We start from the raw sequence: 16,138 nt of genomic DNA on the forward strand, positions 1-16,138 counted from the left end.
GGAGGAGCTTGCAATTTTTTGTACAATTACCACAGATTTTCTGCAGATTTGATCCATATGATGTCATCACATCGTGCATTCAGCCAAAGCCCTCTTCCAGCTAAAAGGTCTCATTTACCAACAAACATCACTGGGGAAAAAAATTTTGTGCATCTGCAATTTTGCCAATTTAAGTAGTTTTCCATGTTTAGAAAAAATAATAATCATTAATAATTTAAAAACCACACACAAAACCTCTGCGAGTTGCATTGCAAATTTTGGGGAAAAAAACCACAGCAAAATCAAGCATTTATATACAGTTCCTTTATTTTTCTGGTTATTTTTTATGCTCGTGTTTTTACTGAAAAACTTGGCACTGACTTCCGCGAGTTTTCTCCAGAGAATCACTATTCTGACCTTTTGAAAAAAAAATATACAAACAACTGACAGACAAAACATGAGCTGATACAATTCTAGTTCTTTCAAAGTGCATTTACTCGACATTAATGCCTTTTGAAAACCAGCACTACTTTGTTGCTTTGAAAAAGAAATACGTGATGAAGAAATTAGTCAAAATTAGATCAGTTGACGTGGTACTTGCATGCATCTTTATAATATGTCATTTCAACTCTCATTTGCAGGAAGAGAATAAGAGTTTACTTTAGGGAGAGGTGAAAAAGAATTTTATAGCCCAGGCACCTGGGACAAGCACATTTCATGCTGGGGCTATAATATTTTTTATTCATAGCTGAATATCTCCTTTTACGAACTGACACAAATATTTGCACTTATGAACACCAGTATACCCCTGAACATGACATTACAGCCCATTAGACATGATCGAGTACTACGTCATGAGTGTATATACATTAATATTTCAGATATAAACAGCTGAATGTTTGAAAATAGAGCTTGTTTGACAACCTGGGGTGAGCCAGCTTACAATCACTCAAAACTGCAGGTAAACAGTATTTATAGCTAGGTCCAAGTTCACAATTCCCAAAGCCACATACCATGCTGGTAAAATTGCAAACACACTCTTGTACTCCTATCAACTATAGAACAGGCTAGTGCAGGGAAATGTGAATATGAATGGACAATACATCTAACAGGCCCCAAGCGTCTTGCAATAAATAGATACAAAAAGGCAGATATGAGACAGAGACATAACACTGATAACATTAACAATTTATAAGATAAAAAAAAAGGAGTCTTGGCCTCAGAAGCTCTGAACATTTGCCACACCCTGTTCAAGGCTGCAGTCTGATTTGCATTCCACATGTCTGTGCACCAGTTTTCAGCAGGAAAACAAAGCTCTGAACAACTGATGTAATGAGCTTTTAGAAATAAGATATACACTATATAGCCAAATGTACAGTGCTATCCACTAATATTGGCACCCTTGGTAAATATGGTTTACTGACCACAAAATGAAGGTCCAGCCATGGCCATCCCAGTCCCCTGACTTGAAATGAAAATCCGTGGGGTGAATTTGAAGGATCTGGAGAGATTCTGTATCGACGAATGGTCTCAGATCCCTTGCCATGTATTCTCTAACCTCATCATGAATTGTAGGAGAAAACTCAGAGCTGTTTCCTTGGCGAAGTGAGGTAGCACAAAGTATTGACTTAAAGGATGCCAATAATTATTGCACACCTATATTTACCAAAGATTTCTTTTTGATAAACATATGTTGTGTTTGCAATAGTTTGATATCCATGAGAGCAGAGTATTTTTGTGAATTCTTTGAACAAAAGATGAAAAAGTTAAACAATAAAGACAATTTTTCACAGCCTTCTTTGCTCATATTTACCAAGGGTGCCAATATTAGTAGAGGGCACTGAATGTGGACACATGAACATCACAACCAAACATGCTTGCTGAACGTCCCTTTGCAAAAACATGGGAATTAATATGGAGCTAGTCCTCCCGTTGCTTTTATAATAAACTCAACTCTTCTGGGAAGGCTTTCCACTAGATTTTGGAGCGTGGCTGTGGGGATTTGTGCTCATTCACCCACAAGAGCATTAGTGAGTTTGGGCGCTGATGTTGGACAAGAAGGCCTGGCGCGATCTGTGCAGTTCACATATGTTCTTCCACACCAACATTGCCAAACCATGTCTTTATAAATCTAGGCATTGTCCTGCTGGAACACTGTCAGCCACGTCAGTCAAACAGCCTCTTTCTGTAAAAGCATGTGGTTCTTAACCACGTATATTGATGAAACAATACAGGAAACAATACAGAAGACAATACAGGTCTGGCTTGCATGACTTGCATGCAAATAACAAAAACTGAACTGAAACAGCTGAAGCTTAAATTGCAGATCATTTAAAAGAACTGATGTTTAAAAGGCCACACAGGCAGGCAGCAGGCTGACCTTATAAACACGCAGGCTATCCGCATGCAGCTGAATTAGCTCAGTCCCCACAGGTTCAGAGAGCACACACACACACACACACACACACACACACACACACACACACACACACACACACACACCATTGAAATCTGATCTTGGAAAAAAAAGCGGGGGCCAGCTAGCACTGTGAGTCTGGTTACAGATTTGATGAGAGGCACTGAGGGCGACAGAACTGAAGGAACCATTGCACGTTGGGAGTATTGCAGTGATCTCATAGACTGAGCTCATGCTAGTCTTTGACAGGCTGTTGCATATTGCACTACAATAACAGTCATATGTAACATCCGAGTTAAGATATTAATGATCTAACCGTGTTCAATGTTTTATTCCTTCGCAAAAACAACAGACGACAAATTAAACATGCACATTAAAGCTAACGTCAAGTTATTGAAGCCTACACTCAAAACAATTCATGTGTCTGTTTTATCTTAATAAATGCATTTGGCTGCATTTATTTAGCAATAACAGCTGGCCTATGAAAGCCACTAAAAGTACTCCGACTGGGGTTGATCGGACTCAATCGGTAAACTTAAAATGGATGTAAATGTGAACTAAAAACTATGTAAAAGGTCTAAATCAGACTAACTGCTGAAAGCAATGTGCTTTATCAGGACAATGAGGAAAAAAACAAATATTCATAAAAATACATACACACAGTATTATAAAAATCCAAGGGCATAAATATACATTTTGGAATGCATATTTGATGGATGACAGAACGCACACTTTCATAACGATAAGCCAGCAAAAAGCCATATATTTTTTCCCATTTAGGCTTATTTTAGCCTGAATACTGTTTAAATGAGATTTCACCAGAGTAGCAGTTTATCGTAGTACTTTTAATCCACTTATACTTTGCTATAAGTAGCAGCATTTGGACTTATATTTCATTCTCCTGTAAAATTCCTTAAAATACCAACAAGTCGAACTCGATACGCCAGTGGCGTCAATGGGGATTCCTCCGCACTCAAAAAGTCTAGTCCTTCTTATTACTCATTTGTATGCCTTATATACCCATAAAATATACATAGCACAGGAACTGGACCTTGCTGTGACTTTGACCCTGATTAGATCGATTCCAAAATCAGTTGGTTACTTTAATAATTCCATATAAATCCTTTAAATATTCAGCCACACTTTATTGAGATATCGCACTAACAAGAATCTCAGACATACACACGGACAACACCGAAAACACCACGTAGTGACGGAGGCATAAATATGTATATGTTTGTTGCACAAGAAGAAATTGGTAGGTTTTAAATGCTGACAGCCAGCACACTTCAGCTATTTCTCCTACTAGCTAAACTACAACACATCTGGAATCTGCAACAGCTACTTCTGAATGCTGTTCATTTCTATGAAGAGCTCTGCTGCATGACGGTTGCTGTGTGATACAATCTACTTTGTCACGTTTAGCCAATCAGTTAACAGTCTTCCAATTTGAAAAGCCCTCTCTGTTGATACAGTATAGCCAAATACATGAAATTGTCATGTAATCGTCAAGTCAGAGGTGCAAAAAAAATAAAAAATTTTAATCAGACTGCGTTTTATATTAAACCCGGCTTTAAAGCTGACAGCATCCAATAGAAATATATAAGATGAAATAAGAAACCCAGTGGACATTTCACTTATTTGACAGTAGCATCTATGATCAGAGATATACTTCTAGTTTGTTACAATAAATTTGCATTTCTGACCGTTTCAGCGAGTCCAGAGTGCATTAAATGTGACTTGTCTCTACAAATGATTCACCTCTGGTTAAACAAAGTAAAATGTGTGTTTTCACTGAGAGTCAAAACCAATTGGCTAAAGATCTATCTTAACACAAATACGTTGTGTTTTATCAGCAGGAAAGAATGATTTGTCCAAGTAGAAAGGAAGCAGACACCAAACAAATAAGGCAAAAAGAACAGATAATAATCGACTGATATCCAGGATTTTGTTTGACCATGGCTTAAAAAAAAAATAAAATAATTATTACGTGACCACATCGTATCAAGTCAGTGTATGATCCACGGCAGTGTATGTTCCATGTAGCCAGTACTGCAATTACACAAAAACACAAACAAACCCTTGTACTGGATTGTCGATATCAGTGTAGTGGCTGTCGTGTCTCAGTGCCATTTTGATAGCGCGATCATGTCATCATGGTAAAACAGCACTGTGTAAAAAAAAAAAAAAAAAAAACAAGTTCGACTGTTATAATATATCGTAGACATTTCGTGAGAAAATGAACCAATTACTTCACTGTATATTGACACTAAATATCATCAATCAGTCAAACAGCCAGGTAATTTCATGGGTTATCTATGAAACTTGTATTAACATAATATTTGGAGTTATTCAGGTTCTCACCAGGTCCTTTAGATTCTCATGCCGCTGTACCGTTGCTTTTAATGCCAAGAGAAAAGGTGCATCAGTGTCTATCTCTCTTAATTCAATCTCTCTCTCTCTTATCTAAAAGTGAAAAGACCTTCAACCTGTGGGGCAGAAGAGCAGCGCGTTGATCACAGGTGTGTGTGTGCGCATGTGTGTGTATGTATATGTGCATCTCTGTGCACCCCATATCCATGTCCAATATGTAAAGTCTTTCTTTGTTTTTCATGTTTTAGCTCTCCAGAGCTAGTGCCCTACTTTCACAAGAGAGAGAGAGAGAGAGAGAGAAAGAGAGAGAGAGAGAGCGAGAGAGAGCGCAAATGTGTACTTATAGCTGTGTGTGGGTGCTTTACTCAGTGTATCTAATTTACCATAATCACTGATCCTATGTTCCATCATCAGAGGAGACACAGAACACACTAGGCACATGATGTCCTCCTGTATAAGTGATAGAGCCTGGAGAGTCTAAAAACCCTCATTAGTGCTTTAATAAATTTTAATTTAGACAATTAAGGACTAATAAGAGAAGTACTGCGGTTCAAATACAGAGTAAGCCCACACATATGCCAAAAAAAAAAAAAAAAAAAAAAAAAAAAAAAAAAAAAAAATTTTAAACAAATCGCTTGTTCAAATGAAATTTCTTAACCAAACTCCTTTATTAGCAAGTTGTCTGCGTACTCATACACAGCGAGGCTCAGGCACTACAGCGTATAACTGCTTCCCATACTGCTCAGAGCATTGAACAATGCCACTCCAGTACTCTTGGCCCAGTGAAGGCTTTGTTTACGTCTGTTTACTGTATCAAACAGGTAGGTCTAACTGTCTAACTGCTACTTAATCCATTGGTTTCAGGTTGCTAAGCAGTAACAGCTATGACTAACACATAACTTTAGATAACAGCACTACGTCAGCACTATCAAGCTAGCAACGGTAAAGAGAAAGCAGACCACTGTATGACTCATCTGTGGTTCAGGGTTTCCCCCAATACACTCTGTGTACTTCCCAGGGATTTCACATTGATTTAAAGCTACAGTGCAAAGGATTTCTTTGTTAGAAATAATAATAATAATTTTTAAAAAATGATTACTGAGTCAGAGGACAAAAGATCCTCTATAATATGATGTTCCTGAGCGGCTGAGTCACCCAGACAATCCTGTAATAATAAATGTGTAAGGTCAGACTTGGCATAAAATTTAGAGACACAGCCAATTGGAAGAAAGAGTAAACAAACAGATAAAAGAGAATGCTATACTAATAAGAAAAATGGATGGAATTTGGGCTTTTTTCATGCTAAACAATTGGAATTTGTATTATTACCCAGTTCCTAGTGGGTTTCTCCTCGGTTATATTGTCATATGTACACATGTCTTTTTAACCTCTGGTGTGGGTTATAGCTAGTGCACTAACACTATCCAGATCATGCCAAATGTTTTTTGGGGGGTGTTTTTTGGATAGGATGGAGAACAAAATGCACAGGAACATCAGAAATGACCCAGTTCTATACCTTTGTGATCTACGTTATATTTTAGCTAGGTAGCTAGAAGTAGCAGGGTATCTGCTTCTAACAATCCTAGAGATGTATACTGTACATCTTGGCTATGTCTTCTTCCCCTACATTCAGCTTTCAATCCTTTTCCCCTGAATCAGAGCTTAAATTTTAGCTAGTCAATGTGGGTTGACTCGTTCCTTCTGTAGGATATATGGTGTTTATGATATCGAAGCATGACACAGTTACACCAGGTTGGCAGTGCTGACTGATCAGGCGGTCACAGTAATCACGAACTGCCTGTTATTCAGGTACTGTGACTGTCACACTGATACAAGGTAGTCTTTTTTTTTTTTTAATACTCAAAACATTTCAGTTAACTGGGGAGGTGCGATAGGGCCTGTGATGAAGCAGAGTTCCTGTTACCATCCCAAAGCTGATTATTTTCCTACAATGACCTGAAGTGTTTTATTCCTCTTGTACCACAGTGATTTCCAAACAATTGTTATTTTTAATTGAGAATCAATGACGCATCATGCTTTTAAATCATTTACGTCCGCAAGTTAGTTCCTGTTATCACTTAATTTAGAGACGCTATAAACAGTCATTCCTTCACCAGCCTCTCTTTGTTTCACGCTCATGAAGTTAATAAGACCAAAAGTACAGCTCATCATGTTTCCAAGAAACTGGAAAGAGCAAACTCCTTGGTCCTGAAGCCACTCCCATGACTGTTACAAAGCACTGACACCCAAGACTCCTTCCATAAATGTTTAATAAACCTCTCCTTTCCACCCGATCCACAGTTATAGGTTTATCTTTGTAAAATCAATTTTCTTAATCTGTTTAGGACACTTAAATTATATGGAGCATAAATTCCCTGCGAATGAGCTGTTAGCATAAAAACAATAACATATTAGAACAAGCGCATGAATATACTGTAAATCGATCATTTGTGTTATAGACAGAACTACGTGCTGTTACGGAAAATTTATCCACACCTTGTGATTCGAGAATTCATCAGCGCGGTGTTGTATTACTTTCTAAAATGACCGAACACCAAAAAAAACAAACAAAAAGACACTTTACTAAATCCTTCTAAAATCAGGATGGTGTTGATTAGATGTCAAACTGACTCGGGTGTGTTAATTCAGAGAGAAAACTACATGTGGCAGGAATGCAGTTCAACACCCTCAGCAGGTGCAGGTACGGCAGGGTATAAAGAGAAGTCTCAGTGCTGACGCGTGTGTTATACTGAGAAAAGATTGCACTACAGCTGTATGAGAGCAGCAGGTGGATAGAACAGTGTTAATCATGGAGTTACTGCCACATGAAAAGGACCCAGCTGTGGCCAGGGCTGCCTCCGTGTAGCTGGGGTCGGAGGGCAGATTGCCTGAACACCATGCCTACAGAAACAACAGGTTGAAAAGAAGAGAAAAAAGAAGAAAAAAAAACAAACAAACAAAAAACAAAAACAAAGGTCAAGTAAGGTCAAGAGGCCAAACCCAATTGGACACACAAAGAGACCGAGCAACACAGAACGTTATCTTTTATGAGATGAGTCGGTTTCCCTGAGAAGAGGGACTATTGCCATCTCAGAAAGTTTCTGGTTTTCATCTGATAAAGAACACCATTTTACATTTCTTCACACTGCTCTGTAAACATTTGTAAGAATCAACATTAAGATAGCAGATAGCCCAAAGGGGAATAGAGGTCATTCTGCTTTAACATTAGGCTACATTATGAAAAAGAATAAATAAATAAAAATTATATATATATATATATATATATATATATATATATATATATATATATATATATATATATATATATATATATTATACACACACACACACACACACACACATACATACATACATACATACATACATACATACATACATACATACATATATAATGCTCACTCATTATGACATTGTGTTATCTTTATGCTGCCTGGGGAAGAGTGTCGTTCCTTAAAACACACCACCTTAGAGGCCTATTTTCTGAAATTCCCTGGCAGCTTGATAAGAAAGATTTTCTTATTAAAGAAATGACTATATAGTCATATAGTTAACTGTAGAGCAGCTTCAACCCACTGCCCATTCAGTATGAATTTAACACAATTCTTGATGAAATAGGAGTCGGAATTGTTTATATCAGAATCAAAATCAATTCTTTGGCCAGTTTTGTAAGGAACAATATGTACATAATGGACATATTGTAAACATTATTAAAAATTATTAGATAGGTAGGAGACGATACACTAAAGCCATGACATGAGACACATCCCAATACAGGCTTCATGAGACAATACTGACATGGGATGATACTGACACAAATAATATATGAATGTTTATTTTGTAATGACAACAAATCAAACCGCTGCATTATCAATATATTCGAATGTATATTGTAGAAAAGTAGGTTAGCATTTTCTTTTGAGTGTGTTCAGCTGCCCTGTGATGTAGCATAAGTAACAGGTTCAAAACATCCAGCGGCTCGACATGTCTCACCTGCCAGCCATCGTCCTCCCTAGTTGGTAGCAGTCATGTGATAGTGGAGAGCTAGCTAGTGGGTGGAAACTGGCAAATTGCCAAATTGTGAGAAAACAGGCAGTAAAATGTGTTTCGGCTCTTCTGCTGATAGCATCTCATGGCACTTGAGAGTGAAATCTTGATCAAATGTGCTCTATTTGTAAAGTGTCACTCGCAAGTTTTGAGCAAGACGGTACATGAAGCCATGACTAAACTTCCCCTTTCATTCATTTATTTATCGTTTCTTTAGTAATTGGGAATTTACTACGCAGTATATACATTCAAATATTGGTTAAGGACAAATTTGCTACGTCGCACTACAAGTCACTTTAAAATACACTTGTAGCTTTCCTCACATTGCTTTTCCCCTCTGCTTGTCTTCGAGCATGAGGTCATGTGGTACAATGTCTAGTGATTGGTCACGATAAATAAGACGGAACTTTAGCACACCGTTTTATACAATGGCTGCAGGAGTGCAAATGTAGGATCCACAAATATGTACACCAAACACACACGTGCATGGGTGTGACTATAATTTTTTTCTTTCTTGTATTAGAACAGGAAACACACTGTGCGTTGTGCAAGTCTGCTGCCTTTTCCACTTTCCTTAGTAAACATACTCAAATCTGATTAATTTACCTGCCAGCCTGATTCTGCTGTTATGTCACTTCTTAGGAAGTGTTTTTCCAATCAGCTCCTGTCACCTCGTTAACACTTCACCCATTTCTATTTCTGATGCCACTATTCTGCAGTCATCTCTAGTCTCCATGCTTACCCTTCCCCTAACCCTGTCCTATAACCTTTCCTTCAGAATAAAATTGGGGTTTACATTTATGCCATTTGGCAGATGCCCTTATCCAGAGCGACTTACGTTTATCTCTTTTATAGAACTGAACATTTGAGGGTTAAGGGCCTCGCCCAAGGGCCCAACAGTGGTAGCTTGGCAGTACTGGGGCTTGAACTCCTGACCTTCTGATCAGTAACCCAGAGCCTTTAACCACTGAGCCACCACTTCCATTCTAACAAGAACTCGTGACCTCTTGTATTTCAGAATTATTCTCAACATTATTTCACAAGATGAAATTGCTGCATGCTCTTTGTTGTATTACCAATGAAAGTTTCAGATGAGTATGTAAAAAAAAATCAAAAGCAATGCTCAATCCATTCACGACACCGTGAGCAGCTCTAATGCAGCATTTTATCCATTTCTGAAAGAAAATGAGCATCTAAGCTAAAAAAACAAAAACAAAAAAACAACAACAAAAAAAACACACTGTTTATAGACTAATAATATGTTTTGAAAAACACAAATGTTATTTACCTGTTATTTTGTGGATATTCAAAGACATCAAAATGTTCTAATGATTGTTAAAAGTGATTAAGTTAATGGTTGTAACGGTAGCTGCTGTAGGTAAGAGTTCGGAGCAGCCATAGAACAAGACTGATTATTGATTATTAGTGATTACTTTGGAGGTGTGAGTAGGAAATAGAGACAGATTTACAGGCACTGAGCCAGTGCGGACACCAGAACAGAAAATCAGGTTGTTCATGCTTTAGTTGTCACATCACATTATAGTCAGAGTTTGACAATTCTTTTCACCTTAACTGGAAAAGATACTGTGTTACTGGGTTTCAGAAGGGGAAGATTATTGGCCTGCATCAAGGAGACTGCTGAAATCACTGGAATTTGGTTAAGAACTGTCCAACAAATTATTAAAACCTGGAAGGAGAGTGGTGAACTGTCCATTTTGAGGATGAAATGTGGTCGGAAAAATGAATGTTCAAAATCATGAATGATCGTGATCGGAGAACTTTAAAACGCTTGGTGAAGTCACATCGTAAACAATCGACAGTAGGACTCGTGGCTATGTTTAATAGTGAACGTAAGGGCATTTCCACATGTACAATGCAACGAGAAATTACAGGATTGGGACAAAACTGCTCTGTGGTCTCATCAGTGTGACAGCTATATATATATATATATATATATATATATATATATATATATATATATATATATATATATATATATATATATATATAAAAACAGAAGTGAATAGGACTGTGTGTGTTTCACTGTGACGTGTAGCTATCCCAAAATGGTCAAATCGATGAGAAAAGCAGTTAAGCATTCAAGGTTTTACCGGAGCGTTTGTTCAATTCTGTTAAACCTTACCTAATATGATCTTTGCAGTCCATCAGCCAAGATTAGAAAAATACCCTAAATTAAAACATTTTACATTGATTTGGTAAAATGCTAGTTTTCCTAAAGTATAGGGGAAGACTAAAAAGAATTTTATTACACATGAGTGATCGATACACTTAGCATTCAACACACTACTACAGCACTGGAGTGTGCACACATTAAAGCCACTGGTACTCTATTGTTCTTCCATAACCCACTGATTGTCATTTGTCTGCTTTTAGACATTCAAATTAATTTCTGACAACACTGACACCCACTCCTACCTAACAGTTACCTCAAATCCTTCACACTGCCAGATGCCCTCTACTACCATCTGAACTCTCATACACGTATTGTACGTATATCCACACACAGTACACAGAGGCCTTGTGTATGTCTGCCATGCTCATGCATACCGGATATACCACATGTATGTACACACAAAGCCTTGTACAGAAGCTCCTAAGCCTGTTTTCTCATGAACACACAAAGAGGCTTTAGGTTGAATACTGGAGAAAAGGGACAAAAGGGAAAGCGGGGCAGCTATAGATCCCTCTTGTAGACAGTGCTGTGCTGTTCTTACTGACACAGACCTACACAAAGCTGTCACACAGTGGACGCTCCACCATGTTAACACCATGTCACTACTCTCACTCTATCAATGCTCACAGTGAACATCAAGGAGAGCTCACTCTAAATTTAGCTGACACGATTAGAGGCGTCACTTTACACATGCAACACAATGTACAGGAAGTCAAATACACACTACTCAAATCATAATGGTCCAGGCCAAAATGTCTGAAAGTTGGTATGCATGCCTTGTTGCTCATGGTGAACAAAAAGGTCTCAAGAACCCATAATGTCCGCATGATGGATTTTTCTCTATAATGATCATTTGTGGAAAGCTACAAAGATGAACTTAAAACCTGCCATTGATCCAAATGTGTTGAAATGTTGAATACAGGAGATACGTTTCTCTGCCATGTCAATTCTGAAATGGTCCGCAATCTTGAGGAGGAATCCGTCATTGCTGCTTGCAGCTATATTTCCTTGTAGTTTTGTTCAAGTATATCAACTTCAATAACAAGCACCGTTTCAAATGTGATCAAAATGTTTGCTTGTCCAAATATGTTTAAAAAAAACAAAAAAAAAAAACAACAAAAACACCACACACACAACACACTATATGATCAAAAGTTTGTGGACACCTGACCATCACACCCATATGTGCTTGTTGAACACCTATTCCAGATTTAGTCCCCCTTTACTGTTTATAATGATTTCCACTCTTCTTGGAAGGCTTTCCACTAGCTTTTGGGGCGTGGCTGTGGGGATTTGTGCACATTCAGCCACAAGAGCATTAGTAAGGTCAGACACTGAAGTAGGATGAGGAGGCCTGGGGCTGCACTCAGCTTTCCAGCTGTTCAGTGGGGTTGAGGTCAGGGCTCTGTGTAGGCCACTCAAGTTCCTCCATTCCAACCTTGGCAAACCATGTCTTCATGGACCTCGCTTTGTGTACAGGAGCACTGTCATGCTGGAACAGGTTTGGGCCTCTTAATTTCAGTGAAGGGAAATTGTAATGCTACAGCATACAAAAGACATCCTAAACAATTGTGTGCTTCCAACTTTGTGGAACAGTTTAAGGAAGGCTTACATATGGGTGCGATAGTCACAGGTCAACAAACATTTAGCCTTATAGTGTACTGTACATCCGTGATTACACAGGGGAGGACAGCTCATAAATTCATTAGCTAGCACAACAGGGAAGTAAAAGCTCCAGTGTGCGGCCAGTCTTATGTTTCGGTTGCCCAGAAACTAGACAAAAACATGGTAACTTAATACAACAACATATGGCAAGCTAGTTTGCTAGTTAAGTTTATTAATCCAAACTAATGCATATGAAAGTCTACATGATCACTGTTCTTTCTAACAAAGTTTGCACCATCGATAAAAAGTCAGTAAGTCGTTTCAGCCGCACTTAAAAGATATTATTTGAGTCTGGCTAGCATCTTCACTTTCTCTCCACGTTATTTGAGAGCTTTGTGCTAGATTTCATTTTGCTCAGTTTCCACATACCTACGTGATCCTGATTGTGAAGAGACTGTCTGTCACCTATGCATGCTAATTAATCCACCTAATAAAAATCATCCCATCATCTGCCAGGTTGATGTTTGTAGTTCAGTGGGTGGATTTAAAACGAGTTACTTGCACTTTAGTTACAGCATATTGGTGTGTGTCTAATCGCTGTAAAGTTTAAACATATCTATACACTAGATGAAAACTCGGAAAGGTCAATAGGAAGCTGGGTTTTTTCTTTTTCTGGTTGTTAAATCTACTTAAACGGGCAACTATAAATAGAAGCCTAACTTCATGGACATGAAATCTGCTTTCAGGGCACACAGGCTACTGATTTGTCTATTCCTGGTACAATTTAATTACAGTTAAAGGCTGTAAAACTCCTATAATTTGGCTGATACACACTAGACAGTGATTGGCAGGGACATTTCTTTAGCAACTTGTCGAAAGTGATTGCGTATTTTCTGTTACTGGGGAAAAGCAAAATATTATAGAATGACAGTGAAGGGTCCTTCTAAATTTGCCCCAACAATTTAAAATCTTCTTCACACTTGCTTTTAAGCTTCAGACCAGGGATGTCCAATCTTATCCGGAAAGGGCGAGTGTGGGTGCAGGTTTTCGTTCTAACCAAGCAGAAGCCACACTGGAGTCTATTGTAAGCCAAGCTCGACTGATTATACACGTGGAATCAAATGTGGCTCCGGCTTGATTGGAATGAAAACCTGCACCCACACCGGCCCTTTGTGGATAAGATTGGACACCCCTGCTTCAGACCACCAAGGAGATCTGAAGAAAAAGATTTTGGAGACATAACAAAAATACCCTTACTGGGCTATGATGCTACACGCAAGTACGCAAACCTGAGGGACTATTCTTCTCTCACTATCACCCGTTCTTCCAGATGAACATTAGCAGCTGCATCTCTATAAACAACTAGGCTTGATAAATAGGGAAAAGGACAAATACACAGAAGCAGAACACAATCTCTCACCTGTTCTGCTCCTCAAGCTTGGCGAGTAGCTCCACTTCATCCGGGCTCAGCTGGGTGGAGGAAGGAGTTGAGGGAGAGAGGCCTGGCGAGGACAGGGAGATGGTGGACGATCCCACCACCGTGTGCAGTGAGGACGGAGCGGCCACCTGGCTAGCCATCTGACTGACCGTGTGCGACACTGAGTTCTTCACCCATGAAAGAGTCGAACTCAGCTTGCCGGCTACTTTGTCCGTCGCCACCTGAGGAAAATAGATGGTTACACACTTCAATTGTCTGGGTGCAAACTGTAGTCAATAACATTGTTATGAGCAATCACATCGTTCATAGCTATGTAAGAGGGCGCAGGATAAGCTTATGAACTCCCCTGAGGTGGAAAAATCAGGAACTCAGGGACCTAGATTTCATGTCTGGGCTATTATTTTCGAGCAGAAAAGAAAATTTCAGTAGCCAGAATAAGACTAAATCAGGCAAACCAAAACATGGGACAGGGCCGCACACTGCCCAGTGGATTAGCTAACTTATTACCCCGAGCCCAGATAAATTTGTTCATCCAAATAATCCTGATTCAGCTTGGACATGTAATACTCATTGAGCTGGTACATCGATGCCAAAGCAGAATACTGTGCTCAAGCCTAGAGCTGAGCTTCTCAATCTTCAACAGACAGGCCTGACATTAAAACATGCCGAAAATGAAACTTGGCTTTCTGCTACACTGCAACTCTAGTTGCTTAAATCATTTTTAGCATCTACATAAATGTTAACAGGACTGCAAGTAAAGCACTTGCAGTTGCTGAATGTGACTTTTTGGCAGTACGTACACTTAAGTACGATCAGATATTAAGAGGATATGAAAGCAGATATCCTTCTACCTAATCAAAAAAAAGCCTGAGAGCACCGCTTCATGAACAGACAAAAGTTTGTCACATGTTAAGTTTCTTTGGTTTCTTTAAAGCTGTACAGTCATTAATAAGAGTCTTCCGACTCCGTATCGCCAGCTGTATACAAATACTGGGCTAAAAATATCCTCTATTAGAACTTGAAATAAATGAAGGGATATAGATATTCAGACACAGCAGGGCAGGATACAAGCTTGTACAGCAGATGTTTCAAGAAGAAGACTGTGTGAATGATCATCTCGCACTGCTTGAAATGACCCACACTGATGTGTGCATGTGCATGTCACAGGAAAATAATGCAAATTGAAAGAATGAAGTTCTGCTGAATTGTGTTTGAACTAGCCTACAGGGGTTTTTGTCCTCCTGGGTTCTAAACACGCTTCCTGGTCAGGTGCTGAATGCACTCGGTCACATATTTATGAATAGATAATGTATAGAACACTGAATGTAACTTTGAATAATTTTGCACATACAACTATGCACCATTACATGTACTTATTTTTAATAACTGCTTAACAATATCAGTAATGTTTTTGAACTATTGTTCTGAAAGTCACTTGTTTACTTAACACTAGCACAATGGCCTTAAAAACCTAACACAAAAAAAAATGCTTAGTAATTCCGATGCTTAGTAATTCATACTCAGTGTACCTCAAGGCCCCTTTCCAGAACCTTCACACTAACTGTTCCTCAGTGGTGGAATGAACTGCCAACCTCAATCTGGACCACAGAATTGGTCACTATCTTCAAAAACAGCTAAAGACCCACCTCTTCCATGAGTACTTAACTAGCCCCTAAAATGTCAACCTCACATTATTTTTAAAAAATTAATTAAATTAAATAAAAAAATAAATCAATTAATTAAAAAAATTACCCTGGCTCTTACACCTCTACTCTACGCACTTTGCTTCTCCAGAACTCAATTATAAATCTTGTATGGTAGCACTACTTGTATTGTTCTCGCTTGATATATCGCTTTGCTTGTATTTCCTCATTTATAAGTCGCTTTGGATAAAAGCGTCTGCTAAATGAATAAATGTAAATATAATGGGTGCATAACTCCAACGAAATATAGCCATAAATAAATAAATACATACAAAAACAAATACAAAAACAAAACAATAAATTATTATTCCACGAAGACTCATCAGTTATCCCACAGTGATGTTGAAAATAAAAAGAAAAATACA

The 16,138-nt window shown here is 38.4% G+C and overlaps 1 protein-coding gene across 7 annotated transcripts in view; it reads right to left on the reverse strand.

The window, feature by feature from the left end:
* The window catches only part of evi5b (ecotropic viral integration site 5b), a 65,752-nt gene that overhangs the window by 33,550 nt on the left and 16,064 nt on the right, over positions 1 to 16,138 (reverse strand). For 6 of the 7 annotated variants that reach the window (XM_017479871.3, XM_017479867.3, XM_017479869.3 and 3 more), the window contains one exon: positions 14,053 to 14,291. In XM_017479871.3, coding sequence (XP_017335360.1) covers positions 14,053 to 14,291 — 239 coding nt within the window. Of the gene's footprint in view, positions 1 to 4,475; positions 4,566 to 4,759; positions 4,925 to 14,052; positions 14,292 to 16,138 lie in introns of those variants that run through there. The other variant, XM_017479872.3, reaches the window with a different exon arrangement.

The sequence above is a fragment of the Ictalurus punctatus genome, chromosome 11 (assembly GCF_001660625.3).
Source record: "Ictalurus punctatus breed USDA103 chromosome 11, Coco_2.0, whole genome shotgun sequence".
In the NCBI taxonomy this organism is placed as follows: Eukaryota; Metazoa; Chordata; class Actinopteri; order Siluriformes; family Ictaluridae; genus Ictalurus; species Ictalurus punctatus.